This window comes from Ochotona curzoniae, unplaced genomic scaffold (assembly GCF_017591425.1).
Source record: "Ochotona curzoniae isolate NIBS_2020 unplaced genomic scaffold, NIBS_Ocur_1.0 contig_3819, whole genome shotgun sequence".
NCBI lineage: Eukaryota > Metazoa > Chordata > Mammalia > Lagomorpha > Ochotonidae > Ochotona > Ochotona curzoniae.
The window spans coordinates 53017808-53036199 of record NW_024466004.1 but is presented as its reverse complement, the minus strand read 5'-3'; the positions used below and the strand labels follow the sequence as shown (position 1 = coordinate 53036199).

Sequence of the window (18392 nt, the reverse complement as noted above, 5' to 3'; positions counted from 1 at the left end):
AAACCAGAACCCAGAAGCTCTTACATGGTCACTCTCAAGTGCACACTCAGGCTAGGACCGGGCTAAGAATACAACCAGGATGGTGTCTGAGATTTCAGTACGTGAGTCATTGCTGCTGCCTGCCAGGGTGTGTGTTACAAGGAAGCCAGATTTGGGAATGGAGCTGGACTTGAACCAGGCACTGCAGTATGGGTTGTGGGCGTCCCAAGTGACATCACACCTGCGGTACTAAATGCCCACCAGGAGATATATGAACCTTTTTTTTTTTTTTTAAGATTTATTTATTTATTGGAAAGTCAGATATACAGAGAGAAGGAGAGAGAGAGGAAAGATCTTCCACCGGCTGATTCACTCCCCAAGTGAGCACAACGGCCTGATGCTATGCTGATCTGAAGCCAGGATCCAGGAGCTTCTTTCGGGTCTCCCACATGGGTGCAGGGTCCCAAGGCTTTGGGCCATCCTCGACTGCTTTCCCAGGCCACAATCAGGGAGCTGGATGTGAAGTGGAGCTGCCAGGATTAGACCTGGCGCCAATATGGGATCCCGGCGCCTTCAAGGCGAGGACTTTAGCCACTAGGCCACACCACCGGGCCCGAGATGTATGAACCTTAAACAGCGTCCTAACTGCTAGGTCAAATGCTTTGCAAACTTTTTTTAAATGCTTAAGATTGAAAAATAGCAAATTCTGAGTCATTAATGTTAATAATTCATTAATTTTTGTTTTCCTGATGTAAATATTTTAAATAAATTGAACTTCATTTTCTAATGTTGCCAGTCACAGTTAAGTAAAATTGTACAGCACATTTATATGTTTAAACACTTAATGCTTACTTAATAAGTAACCTGATTCATTTACATGTGTAAAAAAAACTTTAGATATATACATCTTGAATTTACTCTTAAATTATTACTCAGTTTATAAAATTTAATTTGAAATTGTCAAGCTTTCTCTTTTATAAATATTGTCATGTAAAACTTTTCTGTCATCTTAGAGCCAAACTTTTACCTATATTTTGGAGTTTGGCTTTTTAATTGTGAGCGTGTTGAACCTTATAGGGCTTGCCAGACTTGTTAGTAAAAGAAGGGGCCAATGTAAGCATTTCCACAGGGGGAGTCATTTATTCCTAAATTTTATCAAAATAGTTTTTACAGAGTGAAGCCAAATAGATGAAAATATCCTCAGATTAGAAAGTAATATGTGAAATAAATATTAGGGCACTTGAAAAAACTTTGTGGAAAAATTAGAATTAAACAGTAAATATTTTGATGCAAAGAAATTCTGAAGTCAATGCAGGACTATTTCAATATATTTATTTTCTGTAAACTTTTGGACAAATTTTTGTGCAAGTAATATATTAGTTCTACATTAGAATTTTAGTGTTTTTAAATTTAATTTTGTATCTGAATTATGTTTTAAAATTTTGAAAATATCTATAGTTTCACTTTTGAAAATGACTGAATTACTATCAGCTGAAAAGTTAGATTCACATAATTATCTCTTTTTAAAAATGTTCTATTTTCTCTGGCTTCTTTCTCTTTTTTTTTTGGCTAAGAATTAAATATTGTTGAATCATAAATTCTTGAGTGAGATGTGACCTTTTTGTGTAGATCTTCTGGTCTAGCTTGAATGATAGCCGCATGGGTTTTAAATGGTATCATTATCTTGCATTACTACTTATTACATTCATCCAGACTAGGAAAAAAAAATAAGGGTGGAATGGGGAAGTCATTAGGAAATAGAGGAGATACAGTAGAAGTTGTGTTAGTGACGAGTATTTTTTTTTTTAAAGATTTTATTTTTATTATTTTTTTTCATTGGAAAGGCGGATATACAGAGAGGAGAGACAGAGAGGAAGATCTTCCGTCCGATGATTCACTTCCCAAGTGAGCCCAACGGCCGATACTATGCCGATCCAAAGCCAGGAGCCTCTTCTGGGTCTCCCACGCGGGTGCAGGTTCCCAAAGCTTTGGGCTGTCCTCGACTGCTTTCCCAGGCCACAGGCAGGGAGCTGGAAGGGAAGCGGGGCTGCCGGGATTAGAATCGGCTCCCATATGGGATCCCGGGCGTGCAAGGCGAGGACCTTAACCACTGCACCACCGCGCCGGGCCCATGTTTTTGCTGTTGTTGAACCGGCATCATATTACTGCCAAAAACAATAAACAGAGGGAGCTAAACATGCTGCCTTTCCTATCTCATTCCTGCGTTTAGAGTATTTGTTCCTGGTAGGGGAGAGCTATATATTGTTTTTTTTTTTTAATCTTTACTATTTTTTTTAATTAATTATGTTGCATTATGTCACACAGATTCATAGGCTCTGGGGTTCCCCCATCCCCTCCCTGATCCCTTCCCCCTTGGTAGATTTTTCCATCTAGTTGCAGTATTACAGTTCAAATTAAGTCAAGATTGTTTCGTTGCAAACATATACCAAGCATAGAGTCCAGCATCTTATTGTCCGGATAAATTTAACAGTTTCTAGGGTATATATTGCTTTTTAACTTATGAAGTTTTCATTTAGAAGTATCTCTACAAGGCGTAACATTTGAGGTTATACACACACATACAAATAACACACACACACACACACATAAACATACCATGTATGTATGATAATTAATTCTGGTCTGGGCTAGAATACATTTTTTGTAAATTGTCAGCTAAATTTTAAATGAAAATGTTTTCTTTGATGTCATATTTTAAAATAGAATGTGAAAAAATAACTTAGAAATGAATCAGCTATGCCCAAATGAGCCATTTTATTAATTTCAAATTTGTGTTCAGTGAATTTGATGCATTCAGTTCATCACATACACTTAGAAAGCAGCTACCTTTTAGGAACAGGGTATATGTACACACACACACATATATATAACAAAGCTGAGAGATTGGTCTATTGAGATTATATTCTATTAAGACAGTTCAGACAGAAAGACCTTGAAGTGTGAAGACATTGAAGCCTGAACAAGTGTGTGCTTGGGGAGTAGCCAGAAGGCCAACGAAACTTGGATTGAATGAGTGAGTGAGTTATGGCCAGAGTGGAAGCAAACAGGACCAGACTGCAAGGCTAAGACCAGATCATTTAGTGCCTTAAGAAGTAGGAAATGTATTTGAATTCTATTCTAAGTGTCATGCAATGTCATTGTAATGTTTTGAGTTGAAGATTTATAAGACCTGAATTATGCTTTGTGTGTGTATATTGGGGCAGGGTTGGGGGAATGGCGCCATCTATTTTAAAAAATCATTTGGTATGATTAAAACCCATGGTATGAAGACAGGGAAGAGAATGGAAACAGGGATGTCAGATAGAAAGTCATGTGACAGATGATGAAAGCTTGGATCATGATTCTACTAGTGGAGGTCTTCCTCTGGGTGAACAGGGCAGGATGCTGGCCTGAGGCAGAGTGAGAGTGAGTCCGATGGACTGTCCTGGCCTTATCTCAGCAATGTCTGGACTGCTGTACTGGAACCACGCAGGCCTTGTTTCAGCCCACCACATGAGCACCCAGAGCTACAGGTCACTCACTTGGGCAAACAGAGGAACTGCTACCCTCTCCAATATCCCTCGCCTACAATGTATAAAAGCCCAGTGCTGTGTATTCCCCTCACATCGTCGTCACCCTGCCATGTAGAAGTGATCCCAGGCTGTCTCCTGCTAGGGAGCAATTCATCAGGCTCTCTCCCCAGAGTCTCTCAGTCTCCCCAGAACCCAACAGTCTTGAGTCAAAGACAGATTGAGAATATTTTTTAAAGTGTGTCTGACAGCACCTGCTGATAAGAAGATGTAAGAAAAGACATGGATGATGGGTTGGTAGAATTTTTGACCTAAGCTGCTTAGGGAATGGTGGTTTACTGGTTTCCTGAAGTGTATGATTATTGGTGCTAAATTAATTCTAGGCCTTCACTCCTTAAATGAGAAATGACTATATTAAAAGTACATAAAGTGTGTGAAATTAAAGGAAAAAGTCATCACCAAATACTTTTAGAAACTTTTCATGAATGTATTTTTTACTTGTAATATCTACCAGTTTTGACATTCTGCCACATATGTATATGTAGATATTATATACGTACATGCCTGCAGTATGCTTTCTTTTAAAGAGGGGTCTCAATATCACAGAATGAGGGATTTGTGACAATGATCATAATGTGGGTGAAGAAAGGTATATTGTTATGCACATGCCATGACTCAGTAAAGCATCTTTACTGCTTATATTGTAACCACAATACAATAAAGAACCACAAATTTGTTTTTTACAGGCGGAGTATGTCCAGCTTGTTACTGAACTTCGAATGACGAGAGCCATTCAGCCGCAGATCAATGCTTTCCTGCAGGGCTTTCACATGTTCATTCCACCCTCCCTCATTCAGCTTTTTGATGAGTATGAATTGGTAAGGGAAGCATCAGTCCTTTTGTTAATACTCATTATGTAATTGTTGCTACTAATTAAATTCCAATTGATGTCATTCAGAAATTGTCCAAGTATTATACTGAATGGAATGGTATTTAATGAGACAAAATTCATTGTTCTTAGAGATTTGTTATAAGATTTTTGATTGTGCTTCTCTTATATAGCAATCAGTAATGTTAAAAGAGATGAGGCTCTTGATAAGCAAAAATAATGTATTTCTTGTTTCTTCTAGAAGTAGACATAGGACACGCTGAGGGCTAGTTTTTTCATAAAACAATATTCCACATTTTTTTCTGAGTTTATTTGGCATGTGAAGAAGAGCTGCGGATACTGACATCTTTTCTTAAAATAATGAATAGGGTTTTTTTTTTTGCTGTTGTAGTAAATTCTCTAAAATCTCTGTGGAGGTTTACTGTCTTTAGTTTCTAATTAATATTTTGTTCCTTTAACTTGCCTTCTCCTTATAGTGATCTAACAGGTGGAAGATATATTTATTTGTAAGGCAATTATATACAGAAAGGGAGAAATGGAGAGATCTTCCATCTTCTGATTCACTCTCCAAATGGCCACAATGGCCAGAGCTGAACTAGACTGAAGCCAGGAGCCTCTCACCCGGGTGACAGGGACTCAAGCACCTGTGCATCTTTTGCTGCTCTTCTTAGGTGTAATAGCACGGAGCTAGACCGGAAGTGGAACAACAGGGACATGAGCTGGCCTCATTTGGTTTGCTGGTGTTGCTGGTAGCGGCTTAACTTGAAATGCCACATTGCCAGCCTCTAATTTTATATTATTTATGTATGTATTCTGTTAAGTTCCCTTTCAGTATTTTTTTGAGAATAAGTTACTTTCAAATGCTTTGAGTTGTCTAAATCTTCAATAAAACACAGTGTATTAAATAGATATAGCTGCTTTCTTACTTTTAAGACTTAACTTATTTATTTATTTGAAAGGTAGAGTTAAGAGAGAGATATCTTCATCTACCACTCATTCCTGAAATGGCCATTACACTGCTTTTATTCAGGTGACACACTTACCTGGCTAGGTATGTGTTCTGAGTAATACTGTAGGAGACAAGATTTGGTACCACATAATGTCCTTGTAAGGAAAAAAAGCAACATGCTTTTCTAACTTGGCTGTGTAAGTAAGTATAAGCTAGTCATTGCCTCTGCTCACTAAGATATTCAGCTGTGACATACGGACTGACGGATATGTGCTCAAGCTCTCCTTCTCTTTCCCTTGGCAAACTTAGCGGTAGATGCTTTATCATTTCTCGATTTCATTTTTAGTTGCTTGACTGAGATCCTGTGTGTGTGTGGTATTGTGTTGTGTGTTGATTATCCTGGAAAAAGGTCTGTCAAGGACCGTTAGGAGAATTACATACTTTTCTCATCTTGAGGAAAGTTGATTTTTAAAAGTTCTAATTAATCCAAAAAGGAGTTTCTGAAAGTCATAAATCCTTTTCTAAAAATAACTGCTTTTATTATATTACCTTTTCTTTCTTAGTTTCAAGGATTTATTAATGAATTTTCCCTTTCCAAAATTAATGAATTTGTTTAGTCCAGTAATTTATTCAGGTTTTGGTTGTCACTTTAATGTTGAAATGCATACAGTCTCCTTTAGAGAGTTAATGAATTTGCAAAGAAGCCAAAAAATGAAACAAGGATAATGTTTATAAAATTGTTACGCATGTAAGCTGCTATGTCATACATATCTGCATATAAACATACAAACTGTCTCTTACTGTGTTTTCATTACATTTTATCAAGGTGGAGACATCTCCAGATCTGAATGTCTGAAGCTATCTGTATCAAAGATTCTCTCCTAGGTAGTGCTTGTTATTGATGGCATGCAGGAGCTGCCACAAAATAAATCAGTTTTACATCAGATTAGTTTCTAATTAAGGCAAATTTGCTGCTTAAATGTAATAAGGTTTTTTTTTTTTCCAAAGAAGACTAATGAAATATTTTTCTTCTTCCCCAAAGGAACTACTACTTTCTGGCATGCCAGAAATTGATGTGAGTGATTGGATGAAAAATACAGAATACACAAGTGGCTATGAAAGAGAAGATCTGGTTATTCAGGTAAAATCTCTCTAGAGCTTAGAATGAAGTTAAGTTTTGCCATTTAATTTTGTAAGCTTTTCAGCACTATTGGATGAAAATGTACGTTAATTAACAAAGTAAAGTTTTTCACTAAATTCTGCTTGTGGGAATATTGCATGAGAAACGTTTGTATGAAATCATTTTTGATAAATGAGTTTCAGAGAACAAAATATGCTTTATGAATATTGCATGATTTCCTGGTATTAAGAAGTCTGCAGTAGTTTTGAGACAGGAGCTAAGTTGATTTTTGTTGTTGTTGCTAGTGGTTCTGGGAAGTTGTGGAAGACATTACTCAAGAGGAGAGAGTTCTTCTTTTACAGTTTGTTACTGGCAGGTAAGAGTTGATTCTATGACAAGATAGAAAGAACTTAGCATATTTTGTTTTCAACAGCTTAGAGAGTAACTAAAATGAAAAGCTACTATTCTGAATTGTCCGTGTCTTACTTCCCTTTTCATTACTTTAGATAAGGAGAGATTTATTTAGATATTCAAGATAATGCATTTATAGTACTGCCCAGTAAATGTTGAATGTATTAAATGACAGTTCTAGTCAGGGGTATCAATATTACTGCATTTTATATGTTCATACTCTTTTTTCTCCCACAATTATTTTAATAGCTTTTTGGGTAACATGCAAGATTTGTACATTTCATGAGGTATAATGCAATATTTTAGTATACTTACATGACATGAATCGTTGAAACCAGGCAGTTTACTTTTTCATTTCTTTCTCTTTGTGTTTGGAGCCTATCTGTTCCTTGCTTCCACTTTATGCAGTTTACATTATTGTGAGCTATAGTTGTCCACAGTGTTATGACCTCTAAGCTTGTTACTTGTATGTGTTTTGGTATCCCTTATCCTATTTGCTCCAACTCCCTTTCTTCTTTCGGGTGGCTAGTATAGTAACTAACCAAGGTTCATATCAGATATTGGTATTTAACTCCCAGAAAGAGAGAAAACATATGGTATTTTTCCTCTGTTATTTGACCTCTTTTGCTTAACATAATGGAACATTTCTGTCCACTTTCTTGTAGATGTCGGGATTTCATTCTTTTTGGCGATGGGTTAATGTTCTGTCGTGTCTGTATACCATATTCTCTTTTTCTTTTCATCTATTCTTGGGTACCTAAATTGACTACGTATCTTGGTGATCATGAATAGTATTGTAACAAACAGGCAAGTGTTGGCATCTTTTTCTTGTGCTGATTTCATTTCCTAGAGATATAACCAGAACTGGGATAGCTGGATCATGTGCTAGATACAATTTTTAGTTTTTTGAGGGACATTCACACATTTTGTAATGGCTAATTTGCATTTGTACCAGCAATGTATATGGTTCCCTTTTCTGTATATCCTGATATAATTTTTGGTGGGGTTTTTTTTCCTCCTCTTTTGAATTAGCCATTCTAGCTAGAGTGAGACGTTACCTCATCGTGATTTGGACTTGCAGTTCTCTGATGGTTAATGATATTGGGCTTTTTTTAATAAATTTTTTTGCCATTTATATTTCTTATGAGAAATGCCTGTTCAAGTCTTTTGCCCATTTCATAACTGTATTATTCATTTTTTGTTGTTGAGATTTTTTTAGATCCTTATATATGCTAGATACTAATCTTTTGTCAGATCTATAGTCTGAAATATTTTCCCATTCTGTCAGCTGCCTCTTCACTCTGATTGTTTCCTCTGCTGTTCAGAAGCTCTCTCTCCTTCTCTCTCTCTTTTTTTTTTTTTTATAATTCTGCAGGGGTTTTTTGTGGTTTCATAATTTTATGTCATATTTAGACCATTGATCATTTCGGTTTTATTTTTTATAGGGTGTATGTAGATAGGTAAGGTATAACTTTTCTGTATGTGGATATCCAGTTTTTGCAGCATGATTTACTGGAGAGACTGTCCTTTGCCAATGTTTGTTTTTGGCATGTGGTCACAGATAGTAAATACATGGATTCGTTTCTGGGATGTATGCTCTTTATTGCTCTCTATATTTTTATGCCAGTGCCATACTGTTTTGTTTGATTACCTCTGTAGTGTGTCTTGAAATTTTGTGTTAGGTTGCCTCTAGTTCTGTTCTTTTCATTCAAGGTTTATTTTTTTTTTTTGGTCTATTTTTATTTTTTTTTTTAAAGATTTATTTTTATTATTTATTTATTGGAAAGGCAGATATACAGAGAGGAGAGACAGAGAGGAAGATCTTCCGTCCGATGATTCACTCCCCAAGTGAGCACAAAGGCCAATGCTATGCCAATCCAAAGCCAGGAGACTCTTCCGGGTCTCCCACGCAGGTGCAGGGTCCCAAAGCTTTGGGCCGTCCTCGACTGCTTTCCCGGGCCACAGGCAGGGAGCAGATTGGGAAGCAGGGCTGCTGGGATAGAACCGGCGCCCATATGGGATCCTGGGTGTGCAAGGCAAGGACCTTAACCACTTGCACCACCGTGCCGGGCCCATTTTTTTTGGTCTATTTTTAGTCTTTTGCGCTTCAGGATGAATTGTAGGACAGTTTTTTTTTTTTTTTCCTAGTTCTGTGAGCTATTTCATTGATTTTTGAAGGGATTATATTAGATCTCTAAATTGCTTTGAACAATATAGATACTTTAACAGTTTTAATTCTTTTAATCCATGATAATGGAAAGTTGTTTCATTTTTTGTGGCTAAGTTTTTTTTTTTTTTATCAGTGTTCTGTAATTTTTGTGGTACTGCTCTTTCATATCTTTGGTGAAACTGATTCTAAGATTCTGTTGGGGTAGGTGTTCTGGTGGGGTAGGTGTTCTGTTGGGGTAGGTGTTCTGTTGGGGTAGGTGTTCTGTTGGGGTAGGTGTTCTGTTGGGGTAGGTGTTCTGTTGGGGTAGGTGTTCTGTTGGGGTAGGTATTCTGTTGGGGTAGGGTTCTGTTGGGGTAGGTATTGTGAGTGGGATTTCTGTTACACTTTCCTTTTCAGTGCACTTTTTATTGGTGTATTAAAAACTGCTGATTTTTGCGTGTTAATTTTGTTTCCTGAAACTTTACTGTATTCACTTAATAGTTCTTGATTTCTCTGTCTTTAGAATAATGTCATCTCTAAAAGGGGTAATTTGACTTTCCCTTTTCCTGTTTGTGAGCTGTTAAAAATTGTTTTCTCTTGCCTAATGGCTGTTTCAGTATTATTGTGAACAAGAATAGAAAGAGTGCATATTTTCTGGCTCCAGATCATAAAAGTAGTGCTGTTGCCTTTTCCCCATGTGTTGTCTGTGGGTTTGTCATGTGTGGCCTTAATTATGCTGAGTTATGTTCCATCTAAACCTAATTTGTTTAAATTTTTTTTATCGTGAAATTTTTTTTATCGTTGAACTTGTTCTGTATTGAGATGATTGTATGATTCTTATCCTTTGTTCTGTTAATATGTATTACATTTATTGATTTGCATATATTGAATCATACTTAATCTCTGGGTAAATCCCACTTTTTATAATTAGTATCTTTTTTATGTGATGTCGGGTTTGATTTGGTACTGTTTTTTTTGAGCATCTTTCCATCTGTTTTTCAAGGTTCCGAGCAAATAGGTATTTTTTGGTTATGTCTTTGGTTCTGAAATTAAGGTTATGTTGGCGCCATAGACTGAATTTACACAAGTTTGTGCCTTTCAAACTTTTGGAGTAGTTCAAAAGGAACTGGTGTTAATTCATCCTGAAAAAGTTCATAGAGAACCCAATGCGATGGCTCAATGCCTAAATCCTCACCTTGCATGCCTGGGATCCCATGTGGACGCCTGTTTGTGTCTCGACTGCTCCATTTTCTCTCCCCCTGCTGGCTTATGGCCTGGTAACGCAGTAAGTAGAGGATGGCCTGTAGCTTTGGGAGACCTGCAAGTTGCACCTGGCTCCTAGCTTTGGTTTGGCTCAGCTCTGACTGTTGTGACCACTTGGGGAGTGAACCAGTGGATGGAGACCTTTGTCTCTCTTTCTCTCCATAAATCTGATCTTTCCAATAAAAATCAATAATTTAAAAAATTGGTAGAGTGCAACAATGAAGCTAATTGGTCCTTGGTCTTTCTTCATTGTGATACTTGATTACTTATTCAGCCTCATTGTTCATTATTGGTCTTTTCAAGATTGAACTGTTTTCATAGTTCAATTTTAATATTCAGATATTTATTCATTTTTCCTAGGTTTTACAATTTGTTGGTACATAGTTGAGCATAATAGTTCCTAATGATTCTTTGTGTTTCTGTAGTATCAGCTGTACATGTCATTTCTCATCTTTGATTTTATTTATTTGAGTCTTTTTATTTCACTTAGTTATTGTTATTTAATATTTATTAATTTTGTTTATCTTCTAAAAAAACAACTTTTAATTTCACTAATATTTTGTATTACTTTTATAGTCTTTTGCTTTCTTCTATGCAAATTTCACTTTATTTTAATATATTCCCTAGAGTGGGATGGCTGCATCATATAGTAGATCAATTTTCAGTTGTCTGGGCACTCTCCATAGTGACGTCCATAATTACTGCACTAGTCTACACTCCCACCAGCAGTGGAGTAGGGAACAGGTATATACCTGTATATACCTATGTATACCTATATAAATCTTATACCTATAAAACTGTATCACAGAAAATAATAAAAAATAAATTTATCAAGTTAAATATACTTATTCCCATGTAATTTAAAGACAGAAACAGAGATCTGCCATCTGCTGGTTTATTCCCCAGATGGCTACAGTGGCCAACACTAGGAGCCTAGAGCCTCCTCTAGATCTTCCACATGGATACAGGGGCCTAATCACTTAGACCTCCTATGCTGCTTTCCCATGCACATTAGAGGAAGCTAGATTGAATGTAGACTTGAACTGATGCCTGTAGAAGGTGCAGGCAGCAGCTTAACTATTATACGATAACATCAACCCCTAGTTTAACTCTTGCAGTTAAGCCTTTGAGCTCTCTCTTTAAAAAAAAAAAAGATTTATTTATTTTTATTGCAAAGTCAGACATACAGAGAGGAGAAGAGACAGAGAGGAAGATCTTCCGTCCATTGATTCACTCCCCAAGTGAGCGCAATAGGTGGTGCTGCACCAATCCGGACCCAGGATCCAAGAACTTCCTCCAGGTATCCCACATGGGTGCAGGGTCCCAAGGCTTTGGGCCATCCTCCATTGCTTTCCCAGGCCACAAGCAGGGAGCTGGATGGGAAGTGGAGCTGCTGGAATTAGAACCGGTGCCCATATGGGATTCCGGCGCGTTCAGGGCAAGGGCTTTAGCTGCTAGGCCATGCCACCGGGTCCAAGCCTTTGATCTCTTTGGAGTTAGTTTTTGTTTATGATATAAGCTGAGAGTCCAACCTCTTTTTTTGTGGAAAATATTCCATTTTCTCAATATGCCATATTGAAAAATGCTGTCCTTTTTCTGTTGAATGTCTTGGCACTCTTATTGAACACTCTTGTTGAACATGATTTGACCATGTATATGAGGGATTATTTCTGGGTTCTTTGTTCTGTTCTTTTGGTTTATGTACCTGTCTGTATGCCAGTACTGCACTGTTTTGATTACTGTAGGTCATAAAGAGTTTGAATTCAGAATGTGTGAACCTTCTTTGTTTTTCTTTTTCAACATTGTTTGGCTCTTTAAGGTTCAATAATAAGTCAATCAAATTATGCTTTGTGCATTGAATCCTGTGTTAGAAAATATTTGGAATTGCAATATCATGCTTCTGTCTTGAATATACACTTAATACTTACCCACTAGGTTTTTTTTTGTTAGCATTCTTAATTTATCCAGAAAGCACTATAGTATCACATTTTCACATATGACTTTCAACTAGGCAGATATTGAGAAGTTGTGATTGCATTCTCTATAGCAATGAACTCAAGATTAAAATTCTTAGTAATGTGTTATAATTAAAAGTTAGCCTTTCTGTGGTCCTCTATGCTAGTTGTTATTTTTTTTTAAATGTGGTTAATACTCTCAGTGTCCAATAAGTTTGTTTTCTAAGTTTAAAAATATTCTGAAATGAAATGTTTCTAAAAAAGGAAAGGGAAATGTAAAAATAAAAAATTCTAGCTTACCAGCTGTGAAAAGCAAAGCAGAACAAAAAGCCTTTGGGCTTATGTATTTTCCACAAATGGAGAAACCATTTGGAATACATGTAAGAGCTTTTGTTGCTTGAATTAGCCAAACATTTATTTACTGAACAAGTAGTCCACAAGTATCTACTAGATACCAGATGTTTCACTATCCCAAGGGACACAGATATAAATATGACCAGTTTGGGCCATCAAAATAACTGTAGTTAACTATAAGATACATAAAAGCAAATAATGGTAAATACAGCAGTCTAAGTAAAATAGTAGAGATGTGGGCATCGGCAGTTGAAAGCATGGTGTAGCTTATAAAAATATGGAGGAATGTCTCCATGGAAGCTTTCTAATAGGCCACAAAACAATTTACAACAATAAATTGTAGTTTTGCAACTCTCAAAATCTTATCCTAACAGTATATTTGGCGTACCTATCACAAAAAAAATGTCCTTTCATGGTTACAGTATACTAAGACATGAATTCTTAGTTCCAGGGTTCCGCATGGTGGGTTTGCTAACATCATGGGTGGAAGTGGATTACAGAACTTTACGATTGCTGCTGTGCCGTATACCCCGAATCTGTTGCCTACTTCAAGCACATGGTATGTTAAATTGATCTACTTAAAATTTGTTATGAAATTAGCCTGATTACTTTTGTTTTCCTTTATTCATTTACTCAATTGGGAGGCAGAGACAGAAAGCTCCCATCTGCTGATTCATTCCCCAAATGCCTATCAAGGTTGGTCCTGGGCCAAGACCAAGCTGGACTCCAGGAATTCAATCCAGGTCTCCTATGTAAAGTTGTAGAAGCCCAGTTACTTGAGCCATCCCACTTCCTGCCACCATGTACATTAATAGGAAACTGGAAGTAGAAGGTGGAGCTGGAATTGAAGCAGACACTCCAGTGATGTGGGATGTGGGTGCTTTAACTGGCATTTTAACCACTAGCCTAAATGCCTTCCTCGTATTAATTCTGAATGTTCAAAGCTCTGACAATAGTACTACTACATTGAGAAGACAACCTTAACTATTATCTCTGTTTTGGGTTTTAGAATCACTGATGACAAATAAGTACTTATTCATTGATTCTTGTGCCCCCTTTTTGGAGTAGAGGAAATTTGTGGAGAACTCCTCGCTACCTGTAATTTAATTGAATATAGTTTAAGTATCACTGAGGTTACATTGTCATACGTATCATTGAGTTACCCAGTCACTTCAAATTAAATTGCTCTGTTGCTTATTTTCAGCTCAAAAGAACTTATTTTCTTCTACTACATTTGCATGCTGAAAGAAACTGCATTGCAGCAGATTTTTTTTTCAATACTACTTCAGGGTTTTCCAATTTGAATGCAAATTTCAGAGTGGTTTTATAATTATGAGCAGTGTTTTCACAGCTAGACAAAACAATCAGACGTTTCATAGATATCCTGTGTAATGGTGGTGTATTTTTCTCCTAAAGCATCAACATGCTGAAGTTACCTGAATACCCAAGTAAAGAAATCCTCAAGGACAGACTTCTTGTGGCACTACATTGTGGCAGCTATGGTTATACAATGGCATAATGAAGCCTGGAAAACTCATCCGACTGCTGATGCACAATTCAGAGTGGCAAAAGTAATTTAGGAAGCTGTCGACAGAAAAGCAGCCTAAATGCAGCCCATAGGCAGGCTGATGTTTAAAATTCATAAAGGATCAGGTTTTCTGTTTTTTTTTCTCTTTCCCTTTTTACATTTTCTCTGTTTGTGATATGATTAGAGAACATACAATCACAGTAGACTTAATTTTTTTAACTGTTAATTAAAAATAGTAAAAAACTGTCCCTTTTCATATTTTTAAAATCTTGACCAAGATTGTATAAGGCAAATGTTCTTCTGCATTCCACTCCTGCCATGTGACTATCTTATTAAAAGGGTATTTTTCTCATATGAGGACATCCAACTGGTATGTTCTCTTGCATGTAAAGTGCTATTTATATTTTGGAAAGCTGTTATATAGAACTGATTGATTTAGATTGTGTATATAGCCACAAATATGTATTTTTCCCACATTGTATCTATATTGCAATGAATTTTTTAGCTTTTTAGTATTTTAATATATGATATAAAATTTACAGTAATGTGACTAACAGCTGATGAAATGACATTTAATTTATATATTAAAACTTACACTGTTATATTAATTATTTTCATCTTTCAGTGGTCAGTTTTTCATATGTACATACCATGGTTCCAACGTTTTTCATATGCTTTATTTTAATTTATTATGAAGGTAATATTAAATATATATTTTACCATGTTTGTTTTTATTATGTTTATTTGTGAAGGCTGATGACACATTGAAAGAAGTAATCTGATGTGCAGATTACAATTTGTGCCTCTTTATTTTGTAATTTTACTTTTTGTGATTAAAATGTTACATTCTTATGATATATGCCTAGTACGGAGGTGTTTGAAGTTTTTTTTTTAAATGTTGTTTAAAAATTTGATCAGGTTTTATTTTGTTTTGTTTGAAAAAACAGTATTCCAGTTCTTATGGCATACTTGAGAGAATGGGAACACTCACACATAGCAGAATTGCTAGCAGGGAGATTTGTGATTTAGGACCTTGTCTCTAGAAGCTAAAAATAGATATATCATTGTTGACAGTCATATTGTAGATTTTCTCATGTTAGTGTGTAGATAGTGTGTTTATTTGTATAATGTGGTTTGAGAGACATATTCATTCAAGGGTGTCTTCTGCCTGTTCACACCCACTTCATTGCTGTGGATGTGGGTCTCTGCATGTAGGCAACGCCTCTTCCTCAGGCAAGGAGAGCAGAAAGGGGATGAACCTATTTTCAGCTCCCCCACTTGCTGTCTGTGTATGAATCTTACATCTCCTGGCATAATAATCTACACTGTTATCCTTTACTGGCTACCACCTGACTCTATGGAGACATAGAAGATCCTAAAACCTACGAAGGTGACTGGTCTGTGCTCCTTGGACACACCACATGATCCTGGGAAGTGAGATGAATTCTTTTGAGTTATATGGGGAACCTCACTGGACTTTATCTGTCTGAAAATCCTGGCACTTGGTCAAAGTCCTTCCTCTGGCCTGAAGAATTGTCCTTTCTGGAAGTGACTTCTGGAACCCTGGGGATGCTTAGAACCCAGAGATGGTCTCAGTGTCTTAAGGTAGCTAGATATGGGGATGCCCGCATCTCTCCTTCCCCCATTCTGGAACTCTCTTTCCACATGAGAAACACACTCCTGATCATCTAAGGATTCACTTAATGGGTGTCTCCTCTAGAAGCTTAAAAGTCTTTATTGGGTGTTAGGGGTGAATAAGCCTAAGAGACTCATCATTTTCTGTAATTTGGCTTGGCTACAATATAAATTAGACAATAGTAGTCAGTGGCCCAAAAGTGTGACCTTTGACTCCCAGATGTTTTAGGACCTAGCTTCATCAAGCTCAGTGGGAAGTGATCTGAGGTTCCCTAAGTATGGCCATTCTACCTCCATAGTCGCCCTCTGCTCTGTCAGTCCTGCACCATCTGTCAAGTTCTCCTCAGTTTGAAAATCAGGTGCCTAACCCCTGAAGCTCTAAGACACCAAATCTGAGCCTGATTCTAACGTTGAAGATTATGTCCCTCTGTCCTGTCCTCCCTACACCACCTCAGTTCCCTCTGTGGAAGCTTCCTCCATCCGAATCCTTCACCAGGTCTCCTTCCCACTCATGCTCCACCCCGTCCCCCTTCGACCCGTTCATGTGCTCCTTCTTCCCACTCTTGCCCCCAGCCCATCCTCCTTGTACCCGATCATGCTCCTGGCAGCCACTTGAAGGAATCTTCGCTTCCCTGTGAACCTTCGCAGTTCCCTTCTCTCGCATTCTTCCATGTTCGTAATAGCCACGGCTGCCTTCTGTTGTTCACCATTCACTGCCAGCCCTTATCCTGTCCCTCCAAGAAGTGGCTGTTGCAGAGGTGTCCTTAATGGCCACATTCTATCCTCGCTTTCTGATCCAGCCTAAAATGAAGAGCACCTAGTCTCCAGTGCCACAGATTCTGCCCAAGACACCAAGAAATTCCTTTGTCATACTCACTGCTGTGACCCAACCTTTCAGGAGGTTATGTTATTATTGCCTCTCCAGCTACAACTGAAGAGAAGACCTGTGTCTAGGCTGGCATCACAAAGCTTTGCCAACTCCTTACCCACACAGGACCCTAACTGGTACCCTGCTGGAATTAATCCACCAATGCCTGCAAGAGGACTTATCAATGCAAATCTGTAGATTGTGTGAAAATGGCCCATTTCCTAGCATGCATATTAGAGGTAATAAAAAAGACTGCCCTTAAGGCAGGGAATTATGAAAAACTAAGTGCCAACTACTTCCTTCTGCATTTCAAGGAAGCTAGGTTAAAAGAAAAAAGAAAACCTTTGATCAATGTCCTTCAGAGCTACCAGGGCCTTATCTCAGGCGTAACATGGAAGGATGCTGGCCAAGAGTTTGTTGCAATCCCTGGACTCTGCTGGGGCCACATCTGGTGTGTAAGATATGAGGAACCTGGAAGTCTGAAAGCCCTTGCCTCCTTGGGAGAGAGGTCATTCCTTCCAGTTTCACACTTGAGCTTGGATTATGCTGTCCTGATCTTGAACCAGTTGCTGAGGACTAAGCCTGAGTTGAGGGCCTCTGCCATCACCATCACTAACACCAGTACAGACCTCAAGGGACCAGGTAAAATGATGTCCTTTCTCCTTTCACTCTGGTATGTATGTTCAGTATTTTTTTTTTCTAAGATTTATATGTTCAGTTTTGTGAGAACCCATGGACTTTCAGTCCTTCCCTCTGTCTGTTACAGGGGTCAATGACCAAATTTCTTTTTTTTTTTTTTTAGATTTATTTTTATTATTTTTTTTTATTGGAAAGGCAGATATACAGAGAGGAGAGACAGAGAGGAAGATCTTCCATCCGATGATTCACTCCCCAAGTGAGCACAATGGCCGATACTATGCCAATCCGAAGCCAGGAGCCTCTTCCGGGTCTCCCACGCAGGTGCAGGGTCCCAAAGCTTTGGGCCGTCCTCGACTGCTTTCCCGGGCCACAGGCAGGGAGCTGGAAGGGAAGCAGGGCTGGCCGGGATAGAACCGGCGCCCATATGGGATCCCGGGCGTGCTAGGCGAGGACCTTAACCACTTGCGCCACCGCGCTGGGCCCCAATGACCAAATTTCAGAGCTGCTTAAAACCCAGTGCCTTATTTGCTCATTAGGATCTGCTATCTTCACTCGCTTTTTCTTTATCCTGCCAATCTGTCTGATTCTGTCCTTTGAATGGGACTTACTGTCTCAGCTATACTCTAACATTACCTTATAGTCTTCAAACCCTTGCCTGCCTACCCTACCTTCGTATTGCTAGCCCTCCCCACCCCTGCACTCCAACCAGAACTCCACATCTTTCAGAATTTCCAGGTATCTTTCCTAGGAGTTAGACATCTTTTTCTGGGATACTTAACATCCCTCAGTTGTACTCCACCATACTCCCATAAGAAATATCCTCAAATAATCACTCCTTATTTAAAATCCTCAATGTCGCTTGAATCCACAGGCTTTACAAGGGTTTCAACCCATACTCATTACTCTATCAGCTGGGAGACTCAGACCAGCTAATTCCACTTATAATACCCCATTTTTCCTTTTTTTTTTTTTAAAAAAAGACACCCGGTGAATCACTACTTGTTATGAAATTTACATATCATAAATGAGGCTGTGCTTTCTGTAGTTCTGTCTGTTTCCTAGCCTGCAACCCCTCCTTTCTTCTATTCCCATACACGTGCCACTGCTATAGATCTGAAAGATG

General features: G+C 38.0%; 1 protein-coding gene across 3 annotated transcripts in view; it reads left to right on the top strand.

Moving 5' to 3' along the window:
* The window catches only part of HACE1 (HECT domain and ankyrin repeat containing E3 ubiquitin protein ligase 1), a 79697-nt gene extending 64718 nt beyond the window's left edge, over positions 1-14979 (top strand). For all 3 annotated transcript variants that reach the window (XM_040983832.1, XM_040983831.1, XM_040983830.1), the window contains 5 exons: positions 4256-4387; positions 6390-6488; positions 6773-6843; positions 13045-13158; positions 14016-14979. In XM_040983832.1, the coding sequence (XP_040839766.1) occupies positions 4256-4387; positions 6390-6488; positions 6773-6843; positions 13045-13158; positions 14016-14118 (519 nt within the window). In that variant the 3' untranslated portion in view covers positions 14119-14979. The remainder of the gene's footprint in view (positions 1-4255; positions 4388-6389; positions 6489-6772; positions 6844-13044; positions 13159-14015) is intronic.
* Positions 14980-18392: the final 3413 nt, after the last annotated feature.